Consider the following 13274-nt stretch of genomic DNA (forward strand, 5'->3'; position numbering starts at 1 on the left):
AGAAAAGTTTTGCTGTTGGGGTAAAATTCTTTTCTGAGGATTTTCTCCTTTAAAAAAAAACTTGTCAATCCAGCTTGTAGTATGGGTGTAATAAATTAGCTGTAGAGGCCAATTTTAGTTTAGTAGGCTGGAAGCAGAACTTTACAAGATGAGAGCTTTAAATGAGCTTGATTAGTTGTCATGAAAGTCAGAGTTGTACGATTCTGCTAGGTTAAATTTGAAATCAATATGAAAAGGGGTTAAGAGGTGATTATGGTAATCTTTCTAAGGTATTTCCATATTACTGGACCACCAAGTTTGCTGAAATCAAATACTATTCTAATTATTTTTTTTTAATATGAGAATTCTTCTGGGGAGCCATTCTTTGTAACATTTCATAAATTTATTTCATGAGAGGACTCAAACTGTAAGATGACTAAAGCAGAGAATTCAAGAAATTAATGGCCACAGATTGTATGAGTTTGGAAGTACTTTAATGTTAATGTTGGACAAAAATTATTTGAGAATTATATTTGGAGCAATGCTATAAACATTGCAACCGTTACAGCCAAATAACATTTGTTTCATTTGCTTCCCTGCAAGCTAAAACAAAATGATCTGTTGAGAACCAGCTTGATTTTACCTTATTGAGTGACACCTATATGAGTTTTCTGTTCTGTGCCCTTAATCTCCCTGTGCTATCAAAGAGGGAAAATAGCTCAACGTTAAACACTTGTTGGATAATCAAATGCTTAGTACTGTTGAATTGTTTTATAATCATTATTACAGCAGTAATAAGCTTTGGCTTTTGACATAGTCCTTTTAGAAAGTAGAATACAGCTTCTTCCTAAAAGGACAAAATATTTTGATCTTCAATTAACAAGCATGACCATACTGCTTCACATGAATCGTTCTAGCTGTGTGACTTTTTTGATTATTTTTCTTCCAAGGTGCATGTAGGAAAGAATGTGTTATGCATTTCTTGTATGCTAATACAAATGCTGTATGATAAGGTAATTGAATGTTAGGTATTGTACTCTCAATGAAATAATGCTTGTAACTAACTGATATTGCATGGAGTAAAAGATACCTTCAATTAAAGAAAATAATACTTCTTTTTTCACCTCCAGGCTTTTCAGAGAAACCCAGCAATTTGCAGGTAAACAGTTCTTTTGTTTCAGACTACTTGTCCTGTTCATTAAAAAAATACGTAGTTACTTCGAATTTGCGGTGTGTTTTTTTGTTCACTGAACTGTGTCTTTCATAGCTGAAGATTTCTACGTCAGTTTTAGAAATGAATGAAACATCTCCTAGAAGAGGAAGGCGGAAATCAGGTAAAGATGACATCATGTTGTTATTCTAGGTTTAGCTTCATAATCTTTCTGGATAGGCATATTTAATTAAGTATCTGATTTGTTTTGCAGATCTATTGGAGGAATTTAGTTTAGGAGATGCAGAGGATATTGAAGGTATTCATAAGTCTTTTTGTTGTGTTCTTTTATGGGCAGACACATTGTACTTCAAATTCTTTCTCAGTAATAAATTAAGAGTTTTGGTTTTGTCTGTAATACACAATTAAGTGAAATCCATGGAACCATTCAGGTTCCATGGACCTCTAAGATCTAAAACAACATTTCACTTAGTGCTAAAGTCCACCACTAAAACATACTACTAGTAAGTTCTAAATCTACACACTCCTGAAGATCTCCAGAGATGGTAATTCAATCACTTCTCTGGGCAGCTTATTCCAATGCCTAACAACCCTTTCATTAAAGAAATTTCTCCTAATATCCAGCCTAAACCTCCCCTGGTGCAACTTCAGGCCATTTCCCCTATTCTTTTCCCTTGGTGCTTGGGAGAAGAGTCTGATCCCTACCTCATTACAGCCTCCTTTAAGGTAATTATAAAGTATACTAAGGTTTCCCCTGAGCCTTTTCTCCAAGTTATACAACCCCGGCACCCTCAGCTGCTCATAGGACTTATTCTCTAGACACTTCATTAGTTTTGTTGTCCTTTGGACGTGCTCCAGCACCTTGATGTCCTTCTTGTAGTGAGGGGCCCAAAACTGAACCAGTACTCAAGGTGTGACCTCACCAGATCCGAGTCCAGAGGGACAATCACTTCCCTAGTCCTGCTGGCCACACTATTTCTGATACAAGCCAGGATGCTGTTGGCTTTCTTGGCTGCTTAAACATACTCCTGGCTCATATTCAGCCAGCTGTTGACCAATACCCCCAGGTTCCTTTTTGCTGGGCAGCTTTCCAGCCACTCTTCCCCCAGCCTGTAGCATTGCATGAAGTTGTTGTGCCCCGAGGTAGGACCTGGCACTTAACCTTGTTGAACTTCATACAGTTGGCCTCCACCCATAAGGCCAGCCTATGCAGGTCGCTCTGCAGTGCCCTCCTATCCTCAAGCAGATTAACACTCACACCTAACTTGGTGTCATCTGCAAACTTACTCAGGGTGCGCATTATCCTCTTGTCCAGATCATTGGTAAAGGTTTTGAAGAGAACTGTCCCCAGTACTGAGCCCTGGGGGACTCCACTAGCGACCGGCCTCCAACTGGATTTAACTCCATTCACCAGAACTCTTTGGACCTGGTCATCCAGCCAGTTTTTAATCCAATGAATTGTACATCTGTCCAAGCCTTAAGCAGCCAGCTTCTTCAGGAGAATGCTGTGGGAAATGGTGTCAAAAGCCTTACTGAGGTTTAGGTAGACCGGATCCAGAGCCTTTCCCGAGTCTGCTGAGCACGTCACCTCCTCCTAGGAGGAGGTTAGATTTGTCAAGCAGGACCTGCCTTTGATACACCCATGCTGACTGGGCCTGATCACCTGGTTGTCCTGTAAGTGCTACGTGATGGCTCTCAGGATAATCTCCTCCATAAGTTTTCCCAGCTCTGATGTCAGGCTGACAGGCCTGTAGTCTCCCACATCCTCCTTTCAGGCCTTCTTGTAGATAGGCATCTCATTTCCTAGCTGCCAGTGGACAAAGGCCTCTCCTGATAGCCAGGACTGCTGATAAATGATGGAAAGCAGTTTGGCAACAGTCCCTAATTGGCTCACTCACCGGTAGCCCCATAATGGAACAGTATAACATTGCAAACACAGAAAGGAAAGGCAGTCTTTTCATAGTTCATTTCATGTCAGCAGTTCTTCCTGTGTATCTTTATTCATATGTCTTTTTTCTCCCATGTGTTATCCTGAAGATAAGGTATTAAGAAGTATATGTGAAAATTTCTCTCTAACTTTTGTGTTTGGATTTATTTCAACAAAGCATTATGATTACTGAAATGCTCAGTCTAGATCCATGTCTAGAGGCATCTTTCTTTCTTGTACAGAGTAAACCTGGGACCCTGAAGACTTTGAGCATGAGATTTTGTTCATGGATTTCTCTGCACAAAGCGAAATGAAAATAGCTGGAGGAATGTAGCTAGTTACTGTATGGCACAGAGTGTGCCACGTATATAAATTTATATATACATAAACCATTCCTGTTTCTTAAAGGTGTGTTTGTGACCACTTATATTAATTTTCAGCAAATTTCCCTTATACATTAAAAAAAAAAGTGCCCTGGAAAAAAACAGAAGTTCACAAAGATATGTCTTAAATCTGCATTGCAGTATTTTCTCTAAATCGTAAATCATGCATTTGAGGGGATATGTTAGTTTGTGTTAAGATTTTCCTCATAAATACAATGATTCTGGATGTGCTCTAGCTATAAATAATTTGTATTAAGTCATGTTGGATATAAAAATGTGATGTTTTCACTGTAGGTGAGTGCTCAGACTCTACTTTTCACGTGTCATCATCAGGTGAAAAAGAAGCGATCAAGGATGCCATTGAAAGCTATGGGAGGCAGGTATGTGAAACCAAGTATCTTGAATTACATTCTGTAAACTGTATTATATGTTAAAGTAAAAGAAAGCTTACCAGTTAGTTAATGGTGCTGAAGAAAGCGTCCTGTACTTGAAGGCTGTATTATCTGAAGTAAAGTTGGATACAATCTTATGTTTGTGTAAAATGCTTACCATTATGATGGGTGTTTGACATTGATTATCCTGATTTGTTTCCAGCTGATTTGCTTAAACATTGACCACTGTTTTTCTTTGAGTGTGTGGTGCTGAGGAACAGTGCAGACAAATGTGTTCATTTTTCCTATGCAAAATGCATATTCAAGGGGGGAGAAAGATTTTTCTATCATCTCCTAACCTGTTGGACAAAACATGACAGATATTCCTCTTTGTAAGAGAAAGGTCAAGCAAAAATCTGGTGAGATGATCTGCCAGATGCTTTCTTTGCTCATACAAGATGTCCCTTGGTTTATCAAGTCAATAAGTGTTTGAAAAGAATTTTTAGAGGGCCTTTTAGAGGGGTATATAACAGGCATTCTTTTTATATTAGGCATACAGGACAGGGCTGCTTAGGGGTCTCCGGTGAGATTCCAGTGTCTGGAATCTGCTGTAACATTCAAGGGACAGTGGAGCAAGTAATTTTGACCCCGCACCCAGGCACCCTGAAAGAGGGTCATAATTTCAACAGGCAGAGTGTGGCGTAATAACCACACAAGCACCAGGGTATGTTTAAGGATCAATAACTTCAACAACTTTATTGAGGACAGGCTCCCTTCTTATACCATTAGCTCTACAAGCGGTACTTTCCCACTCGCTGTTCATTGGTTCACAACTTTGCCCAGCAACAGCGAACATTTAGCAACTTCCATATCTTAACGGCTGGAGAACAAGCAGTTTGAGACAGCAAGGCATCCTGTGAATCACCACTTCTTTGTTCCTTCTCACTTTACATTCCTCATGGCTTCATCCTCATGAGTCCGATGTTATCACCAAGCATGGGGCTTGTAGACCCCCATGACGATACTCCCACAGCAGAGCACCGAGCTCGAGGCATTTGGAAGGTGGCGAAAGTTGAGCAAAGAGAACGGAGCTTGGAAATGGAGTGGCCAAGACTGGTGGTGGCTGGCTGAGATGCTGCTCCCCATTGTGACAGGAGGAATTTCTGCAGAGTTAAAAGGGAGAAAAGGGCCTGTCTATAATAAATAGAAGGAGTGAGAAGCTTGGACACCAAGGCTGCAGGCCCTAGTTAGAAGAGAGCACAAGCTGAGGAGCCACACAGGGAGGGAACTTATTGAGGGGAGCGTGATGCATGTGAGCAGTCAGAAACGTTGAGGAACAAAGTGTGGGTGGGGTCAGGGATCTGAGGATACTGGAGAGAGGAGCCGGTGGAGGGGTTGAGGCATTGTACAGGTTTGATAGAAGTTTGGGTTCCTGTTTTGGGGTTGAGGGAAGGAATGGACAGGCTTTCCTAATAAATATTTTTCTTCAGAGCTTGGAATGGAATTTAACATTTCTGATTGGGGCGGGGAATTGTTGTAACGTAGCCAGTTCTCCCTATGGTGGATAATAAGCTTTTTATGGTCACTTGCACTATATTAGCTCAGCTGGCAGGAAATTGTAAAATGCCAAACAGTAGAAAGTGATGAAGGAAGGAGGGTGGGAAAATTCAGGCAATTGTGTTTTATTTGTTTATTGTGTTATGTTTTTTTTTTTTGTTTGTTTGTTTGTTTTTAAGTAAAGTAATCAAATATGAAAAAAATAAGCTACTTAGTGACACCAATTGTAGAGAGAAGGCAGGCTAAAAGGTAAAAGCAATCCTTAGGTCCAGAGAAATCTAACTGAAGAAAAAGTATTTCTAAAGTAAGTCCTTTTATTTTAAAGGAAAAAAAAAAAAAAGGAAAAATTGAAGAAAATAAAAGCGATTCAGTATCTTTATTTCTGTTGTATGATGGATAAGCTTGCAGCACAAATTACGTGGATTAACTGTAACTTCCTTTCTTTTGGTAATCTTTCTGTCTGTACCTGCTTACTCAAGGAAAAATATATTTTAGAAACTACCAACTTGATAGAAAAAACAGCACATGAAAATCAGGCTGACAAAGCAGAAATTTCACATCAGGAAGCCCTAGCAGAAAATGAGGATTCCCACAGTGCTGACAAGCAGTTAAGCCCAATACCTTGGGAAGAAAGGTATGAAAGAATGTGGGTTGAAAATGAGAAAAGGGAATTGAAAACAAACTTTAAAAACATTACAGCAGAGCTGAAGCAGCTGTTTGGTGAAGTTTGTGAACCTGTGAAAACTACTTCCTTTGTGGAAGAAATGTCAGAAGACAACTTTAATGAAGAACTGAAGAGTTTTCACGTTGCTTCATCTGGCATGACAGAATCAAACAACAAGTTAGAAAGTAAAAGTGAATTTGGAGATACTAAACTTAATGCAGACCTAAAAGAACCCAAAATAGAAATTGTAATTCCAAGGCTTGGTGTTCTTCCTGATAGAAACAACTTAAATGCAAACATGGAAGATACCTGGAGTACAAATGAAAGAGTTTGCACTAATGATGCAGATAATACAAAAGTGCCTCTAACAAAAGAAGAGGAAAATAAAGTGCCTACTACGGAAATGGAAGAGAACAAGTATGGAAGTGGTAGAAATGCAGAGGGAAATCCTGAATACTCCCTGAGACACTGTTTAAAAACAAATATTTTGGATGACATTTCTAATATATGTCCTAATTTAAGACCTGCTTCTACAGATGATGAAAATGCATTTTTTGTAGCAGAACAGAAATTGGGAAGAGACTTCTGTCTTAGTGACAATATTTCCAGAGACTACCTTATCAAAAACAATAAAATAGGAGAAGCAGAAATTGAACGTATTTTTGCAAATACTCAGCAACCTTGTGGCACTCTGGAAAGGAATCTGGATGAAGAACTAGAACAAGATGTGGAAAGATTTAAGAGTAAGGTAGGAATGCTGCAAATGGTATTCCTGTCTTTGGAGAAAGAGAAGGTACAGCTACAAAAAGAGGTAGAAGTTCACCTGCTACTCCTTATTCTTTAGCCTTTCTGCGTTTCAATGGTCCTGTTCACATTAGCTATTCATCATCAATGGAAGGTGCTTTGTGCAATTTGTTTCTTTGTTTTAATGTTTCATTACTTATGAATACAGAGAGCAGTGGAGAGTTGTCCTCCGCATTACTTGATTAGGTTTTGAGAAAATAGAATGTATTATTGTTTCAGTTTAATAATAGGTGACAGTCAGTTCCAGTGTAAGTGGTTATCACTTCATTGCTGTAAAAAGAAACGCACACAGCTATACCAGTGCTGATTCTCAATCAAAGAATGAAAATAGCTTCTGAACAGGGTCTTGGCTAATCTCTTCTTTTGCTGTGAATTGTGCATGGCGTGCCTTCATTGCCCTTCACTAAAATTCCTGTTTGCTGTGAAACCATTTCTGCTTGTGGGTTTGAGATTCCCCTTGCTCCCCCCCATTAAGGAGGTAGCCGAGCATACTTCCACTTGTATTCTCTGTGTATTTACAACTAACTGTGTGTAGTCCTTCCAATTTCTCGTCCTCCAGTAATGCTTTCTTTTCTGTTGTTCATGTTTTAAGATAAATCATTGTTTTCTTTCTAAAGGCTATGTTTTTGTTATGCTTTAAATCACAGATGGATTCAGCATACTTTCATTGACTGTATACTTTGTAGTGTAATTTTTATGAAAGTATTTCCCTATATGAATTGAAATGGTCTTATTTTATTTGATTTCAGAAGTAAAGCTTGAATTACTTGATCATGGATATGGTATTTCTCTCCTGTAGAAAAATAGAAATATATGGAGCTGATCTTTCTTTTCATAGGTTGAGAAGGAAAAAAGGAAGCAGAGATGTTTCAAAATGCAGGCAGTGGAGAAACAAGAAGATCTTGATAAATTAAATGCACCAGCAGGCAATGCAAATCAGCAAATAAAACAAAAGCTTAATCTCAGGAAGAATGAATGTTTGAAAACTGAGGATGATAAAATAATAGAAGAAAAGCACAAAAAGGATTTTTCATCTGAGGAGACTTCAAATGTAAATGAAATGCCAATAAAAAGGTAAAGAGATTGAAAAAAAATCTCTCTAATTCTTATTTGTAATATTAAGTAGCTTTAGGATTTTTTTTTTTTTTAATCTTATAGTAGTTGAAGTAGTTTCCTCAGTGCTGAAAGCCACACTGAATAGTCCATTGCGTCTCAAGCATTTAAGAAAAATAATATTTTCAGGAAGAGCTAAGTTCATAACAGAAGTTCAGATTTATTGCAGTGGGGGGTGAGAGAGAGATCTTGTGAATTTAATTGTCAATACTGAGGCTAAGCATGTTTTCAAAACCAGGGCCATAAGACTGGAAGAAAGAGTTATTGTCTTAGGAAATAGCCACACAGAAAAGTAGGGACTTATTTGCTTTCTCCCTTTTCTAGGAGACTTTAGTAATCCTCATGCAGCTGTTTTCCTTTTCATTAAGCTTAGATTGCCTCTGTCAGGAAAAAGGGAAAGATAGTATTAGCAAACTTATCTAAAAAGTTTGAAGAAGTTGCAGATGCTTTTACGTAACCTCAAGCATTTTTTACTGTTCCTCTGAGGGGAATCTCTGCTCTATGTACTTCTTCTGATGGGGATAGGGATGTTCTACCTTACCTGAATTTTCCTCAGATTCTACCATTCTTCCTCAGTTCTAGAGGAAAATGTTTTAATAATTGAGTGTATTCTAGAATCTTGGGAATCAAGCTTGTGGTTTGTCACAGATGTGTTTAGTCTTGGTTGTTTCAGGACTTGTTTCTGGAGCATATGCTTCATATTTTATGTAAGATACTTGGTGAGTTGGTGTTTTTTTTTTTTTTTCTTTCTGTTTAATGTAGTAAATCTTTCCTGAAAGCAAAAGATGTAAAGAAAAATGAGAGTAAAAGACAATCTTCAAAGCAGAAGGCTAATCAGAGGATGAGTTCCTCCAGTGGAAATCATTTTCAAGTACTGGATGACAGCACTTTCAGTGAAACATCTCAAGATGAAGAAAGGTACTGAATATAAGGAATATTATAAATAAAATTTTGTTATAAAAATTGACCTGAAAGCTAAAAATAAGTTTTGTATATAGAATGCATACAATGATTCTTCTTTCATGTGACAATTTAATCTAATGCCTTTTATGTTCAAAATCACTTACTTAGAATGCTTTGAACATATTAGTCAAGCTAATGATAGGGGAAAATGAGCACAAATTCTGAACTACTTGAATGTGTGCACACATTTATATGTGCACAAACATACATTTTTTTAATACATTTTTTAAGGGAGATGGGAGACTAATAAAAGGCAAAGTTGCTTGTACACTACAGGTTTCTCTATTTTTTTCTTTTCTTTGCCTGCCCAAAAAGAGAAATATTACCTCCTTTGTAGTACAGCACAAAGACAGCTGTATAAGCTTTGGATGTTGCTCTAGTATCTCTATAATCCACTGTGCTGTAGAGTGTGAATAACAGTTTTTCTAGAACTAATTCAGTGTATTTGGCATGCCATCAAGCTGTCTCAGATGCATGAAGCATCAAGGAGAAACTGCACAGAGCTTATCAGTACAGGTTGCAGGCACATAGTTCTTGCTGAAGAGCAGTTTTCCCTCATTAATGAACTTTTGTTTAAAAAAAAAAAAAAAAGTTGATGTTTTGCTGGCCTGAAACTACCTCAAGTGGAAAGTAGTGAACTCAGGACGTCTTTTGTACAAAAATAATTGTAATGACTAAATAAGTTTGACTGAACGAGCAGTCCTCAAACTGAGAGTGACACCATCATGCCTAGATGTCCTGAGTCTGGATGGGATGGAGTTAGTTTTCTTCCTGGCAGCCCACACAGTGCTGTGTTTTTTAGATACATGACTAAAACAGTATTGATAACAAATCAGTGGTTTAGCTGCTCCTGAGCAGTGGTTTCACAGTGCTAGTGCATTCTCTGTTTCTGACTTTGCCATCACAGCAAGTAGGTTGGGTATGGGCTAGAGACTGGGAAAGGACACAGCCAGGGCAGCTGACCTAAAATGACCAAAGGGATATTCCATACCATGTAGCTTCATCGTGCTCACCACTAAAACTAGGGTGTAGTCTTGCTCAGAGACTGTCTGGGCACTGGTTTGCTGTTGGGTGGTAGTGAGTGTTTTGCATCTTTTTTTTTTTTTTTTCTTCTTTTCATTTAGTTATCCCTGTTTCTATTTCTTCCCATGAGTTTTTCTTGCTTTTGGTTTTCTGATTCTCTCCCCCACAGGGGGAGTGAGCAAGCAGCTAGTGAGTGCTTAGTGGCTAGCTGGGCTTAACCTACCAGAGCTCACAGGCAATAGCATTAGAGGTTGGACCTGATGATCTTTTGAGGTCCCTTTCAAACTGGGTTGTTCTGTGATATTATTCTTAGTATCTTGTGGGAAAGATAGCTTTCCTGTACACTTAAGACTTTTTTTATCGGTCTTCAACTAGATGTTCAAAATTCTTATATTAAATTTTAGTTTAATTCACTTATGAAATAGTTTTCAGAGCAACTTCAGATATTGCTTGTGATGCAGAATAAGCATTCCAGTAATGAAATGTATTTCTGTTTTCCAGACCTGCAGCAAAAACAGGGAGTGAAAAGAACAAGGTAATGTAAAATTAGTTTCTTGATAATTATTCTGTATCGGTTTTTAATCAGTTAGATAGGAACAGCCTTTATGTAGTGGTCCACCAGATGCACAAATTTCTGCTAGTGTGCAACTTCACACTATATGAGCCAAATCTATGGGCTGCAAATGAGAGAATGAATTGTTCTTGCATCTGTAATGATCTATAATAATGTGTTGTTGTATGCAGAAAATATTGTATCTTTTATATATCTTTTTTAGGTCAGCGTACAAATGGATGTTATGGATAACCTTGATTTAACGCAGTCATCTGACACAACTACAGAAGATGTTGAATCACCAACTCCAACCTACAAAGAAGCTATGTTGCTGTTAGAACAGCTTAGTGTGGATCATGCAGGTAAGTTTTCAAATCACTGTTTTCTGTTACAAGTTCCTCTTTTAAAACATGATCTCTTTGTATACCTAATTTTTCAGTTTTCTATTTTGATCTGAAGTTTGCGATGAGAGACAACTCCTGCCCACACCCTAGAGAAGTATGAACTTCTTCAGCACTGAGTGTGGAATTCATCTCACCTTATCTTTTATGTCTATCTGTATCATCAGCAAATGCATCTTACTTATGTCTCTAGTCTAGTCAACAGGACAGTGGGGGAAAATAGGATGAAAAAAATCAACGAGTGAGATAAAGACAGGGACATCCCTTACCAATTACTGTCATGGGCAAAACACTCCACTTGGGGAAAATTAATTTGTTTGCTATTTAAAATAGATTTGGGTGGTGAGAAAGACCGAATAATAATAATAATAATAAAAAAACTATTAAAACAACACCTTCCTCACACCCCTTTCTCAGGCTTAACTTCACTTCAGTCCCACCACCTGAGCAGTGCGGGTAGGATGGTGGGTTTGCAGTCTGTGCAAAGCAGTGCCTCTCCTTCCTCTTCACACCTTTCCCTGCTCAAGCATGGGACCTTCCACAGGCTGTGGTGCTTCAGGATAAACCTGCTCCAGGATGGGCTCTGCATGTGCTGCATTTCTTGTCATGAAGATCTGTTCCAGTGCGGGCTCTTCATTGACTACACGTTCTTTAGGAAATGTGGGGCCCTCCATGGGCTGCGGTGTGGATACACACTCCAGCATGGTCCTCTTCAGGGGTTGCAGGGAAATGCCTGCTCCATTATGGTGCTCTCCACAGACTGTAGGGGAATCTGCATAAGCATCCGGGGCACCTCCTCCCCAACCTTCATCAGACCTTGATGTTTGCTCTTACTCATGCTTTTTTTTTTCCCTTCTCCTCCTCTGCCTGTGTGGTGTTTTTTGCCCTTTCCAAAATACGTTTTCCTGGAGATGCCACAAGCTTGGCTGATGGGCTGAGCTGTGTCCTGTGGTGGGTCTGCTTCATCTGTGTCTGGCATAGGCAGCCCCTGTCCTTTTCACAGAGATTTCCCGCTACCAAAGCCTTGCCACCTAAACTCAATACAGCTAAGTATTAAATAGGTTATACATTGGAAAGTATTTGTGTGTATGTGCAATTTTGTCTATTTTCTATCTCCAAATAGGTTCTGTTATTCTGCTGAAAATTCAGAACATACTTCTTCAATATGAACAGATAATAGAACGCGAAAAAAGTCGGTATGCAGCTCTTAGTAGAGAAGTCAGGAAATTGGAAAGTGAAAAAGAAGAGTCACAATTAATAGCAGAAGAGACTCAAGATTTGAAATCCATATTGGCTCACCAAGAAGTGGAATGGAAAAGTGATATCCAAAGCCTTAAGTATGTAATCCTTTATTCTGATCATAGGTGTTATCTCGTCAGTATTCACGTTGCGTAATAGTTTATTTGTGTGTTTGTACAGCTGATGCACAAGATGTCTTCCACCACTAATGGAATAAAATTACAATTATTTTAAAAGTCTAAAACTGTATTTGAAAAGATGTGACATTTTTACGGTTTAAGTTGCCTCTGAAAGTTCTTAACATGGCATATTTACTTTTTATATCAGCAGTTAGTTCCTCAGATAATCTCTGTTAAATCACAGATTTTCTTTGAAACAAGAAGAAGAAAAGAGGCTCAGAGTTGAAATGCTGTATGAGAAAACAAGAGAACAGCTAAGAAGGAAAGAGGATCAATACTGTAAAGAGATGGAGAAGAAACAACAACTTGAGTTGCACTCAGGGAATTTACAAACAGAGATAATAACATTGAGAAAGCTCTTAAAACAGGTATATTAAATACTAAGGTAAACATCTCTTTTCTGTTTGTTTTAATTGACATTGCATTCTAGTATGTTCAGAAAAAGAGGTTAATGGAAGAGGCATTAAATAACTATATCGCCACATTTTGAGGACAGTAGAAAACTGTTGGTTCACAGGCAGGTTTACAGGCAAGATTCATTTTCTCCTTTTTCAGAATCAAGGTTTTATTCATATTTCAGGCAAAGCCTCACTTGGAGTTATTTTTCCTAATTAACACAAAACATTGTATTTTTTTTCTTAAAATTTATTTTCCTTCTGAAAAAAAAAAATAATATTCTTGCAGGGCAGGTATAGTAACAGGGATTTAAATTCAGGCCCAAATGGTAGCATTTACCTGAGATTCTGTACACTACTTCTGTTGCCCACAGTCAGGGGACTAAATCCAGGTAAACCTCTCTCGCCTGTATTTTTATTACAGCTTTAGTACTTTATTTCCTGTGATTGAGATGATGAAATTCTTACAAATGGTTTTGTGGATCTTTTCACTGGTCTTTACATACTTTTAAGTATATCTGCCATGGTTCTACACAGTTTCTGCTTAGGACA

General features: G+C 38.1%; 1 protein-coding gene across 9 annotated transcripts in view; it reads left to right on the forward strand.

The window, feature by feature from the left end:
- The window catches only part of ANKRD26 (ankyrin repeat domain containing 26), a 58857-nt gene that overhangs the window by 20033 nt on the left and 25550 nt on the right, over positions 1-13274 (forward strand). For 7 of the 9 annotated variants that reach the window (XM_082784896.1, XM_082784899.1, XM_082784897.1 and 4 more), the window contains 11 exons: positions 1110-1138; positions 1247-1313; positions 1404-1448; positions 3755-3840; positions 5868-6863; positions 7695-7930; positions 8732-8887; positions 10457-10490; positions 10732-10870; positions 12033-12246; positions 12512-12695. In XM_082784896.1, coding sequence (XP_082641022.1) covers positions 1110-1138; positions 1247-1313; positions 1404-1448; positions 3755-3840; positions 5868-6863; positions 7695-7930; positions 8732-8887; positions 10457-10490; positions 10732-10870; positions 12033-12246; positions 12512-12695 — 2186 coding nt within the window. The remainder of the gene's footprint in view (positions 1-1109; positions 1139-1246; positions 1314-1403; positions 1449-3754; positions 3841-5867; positions 6864-7694; positions 7931-8731; positions 8888-10456; positions 10491-10731; positions 10871-12032; positions 12247-12511; positions 12696-13274) is intronic. The other 2 variants (XM_082784898.1, XM_082784903.1) reach the window with 2 other exon arrangements.

This window comes from Aythya marila (assembly GCF_965140915.1).
Source record: "Aythya marila genome assembly, chromosome: 1".
Classification (NCBI taxonomy): Eukaryota; Metazoa; Chordata; class Aves; order Anseriformes; family Anatidae; genus Aythya; species Aythya marila.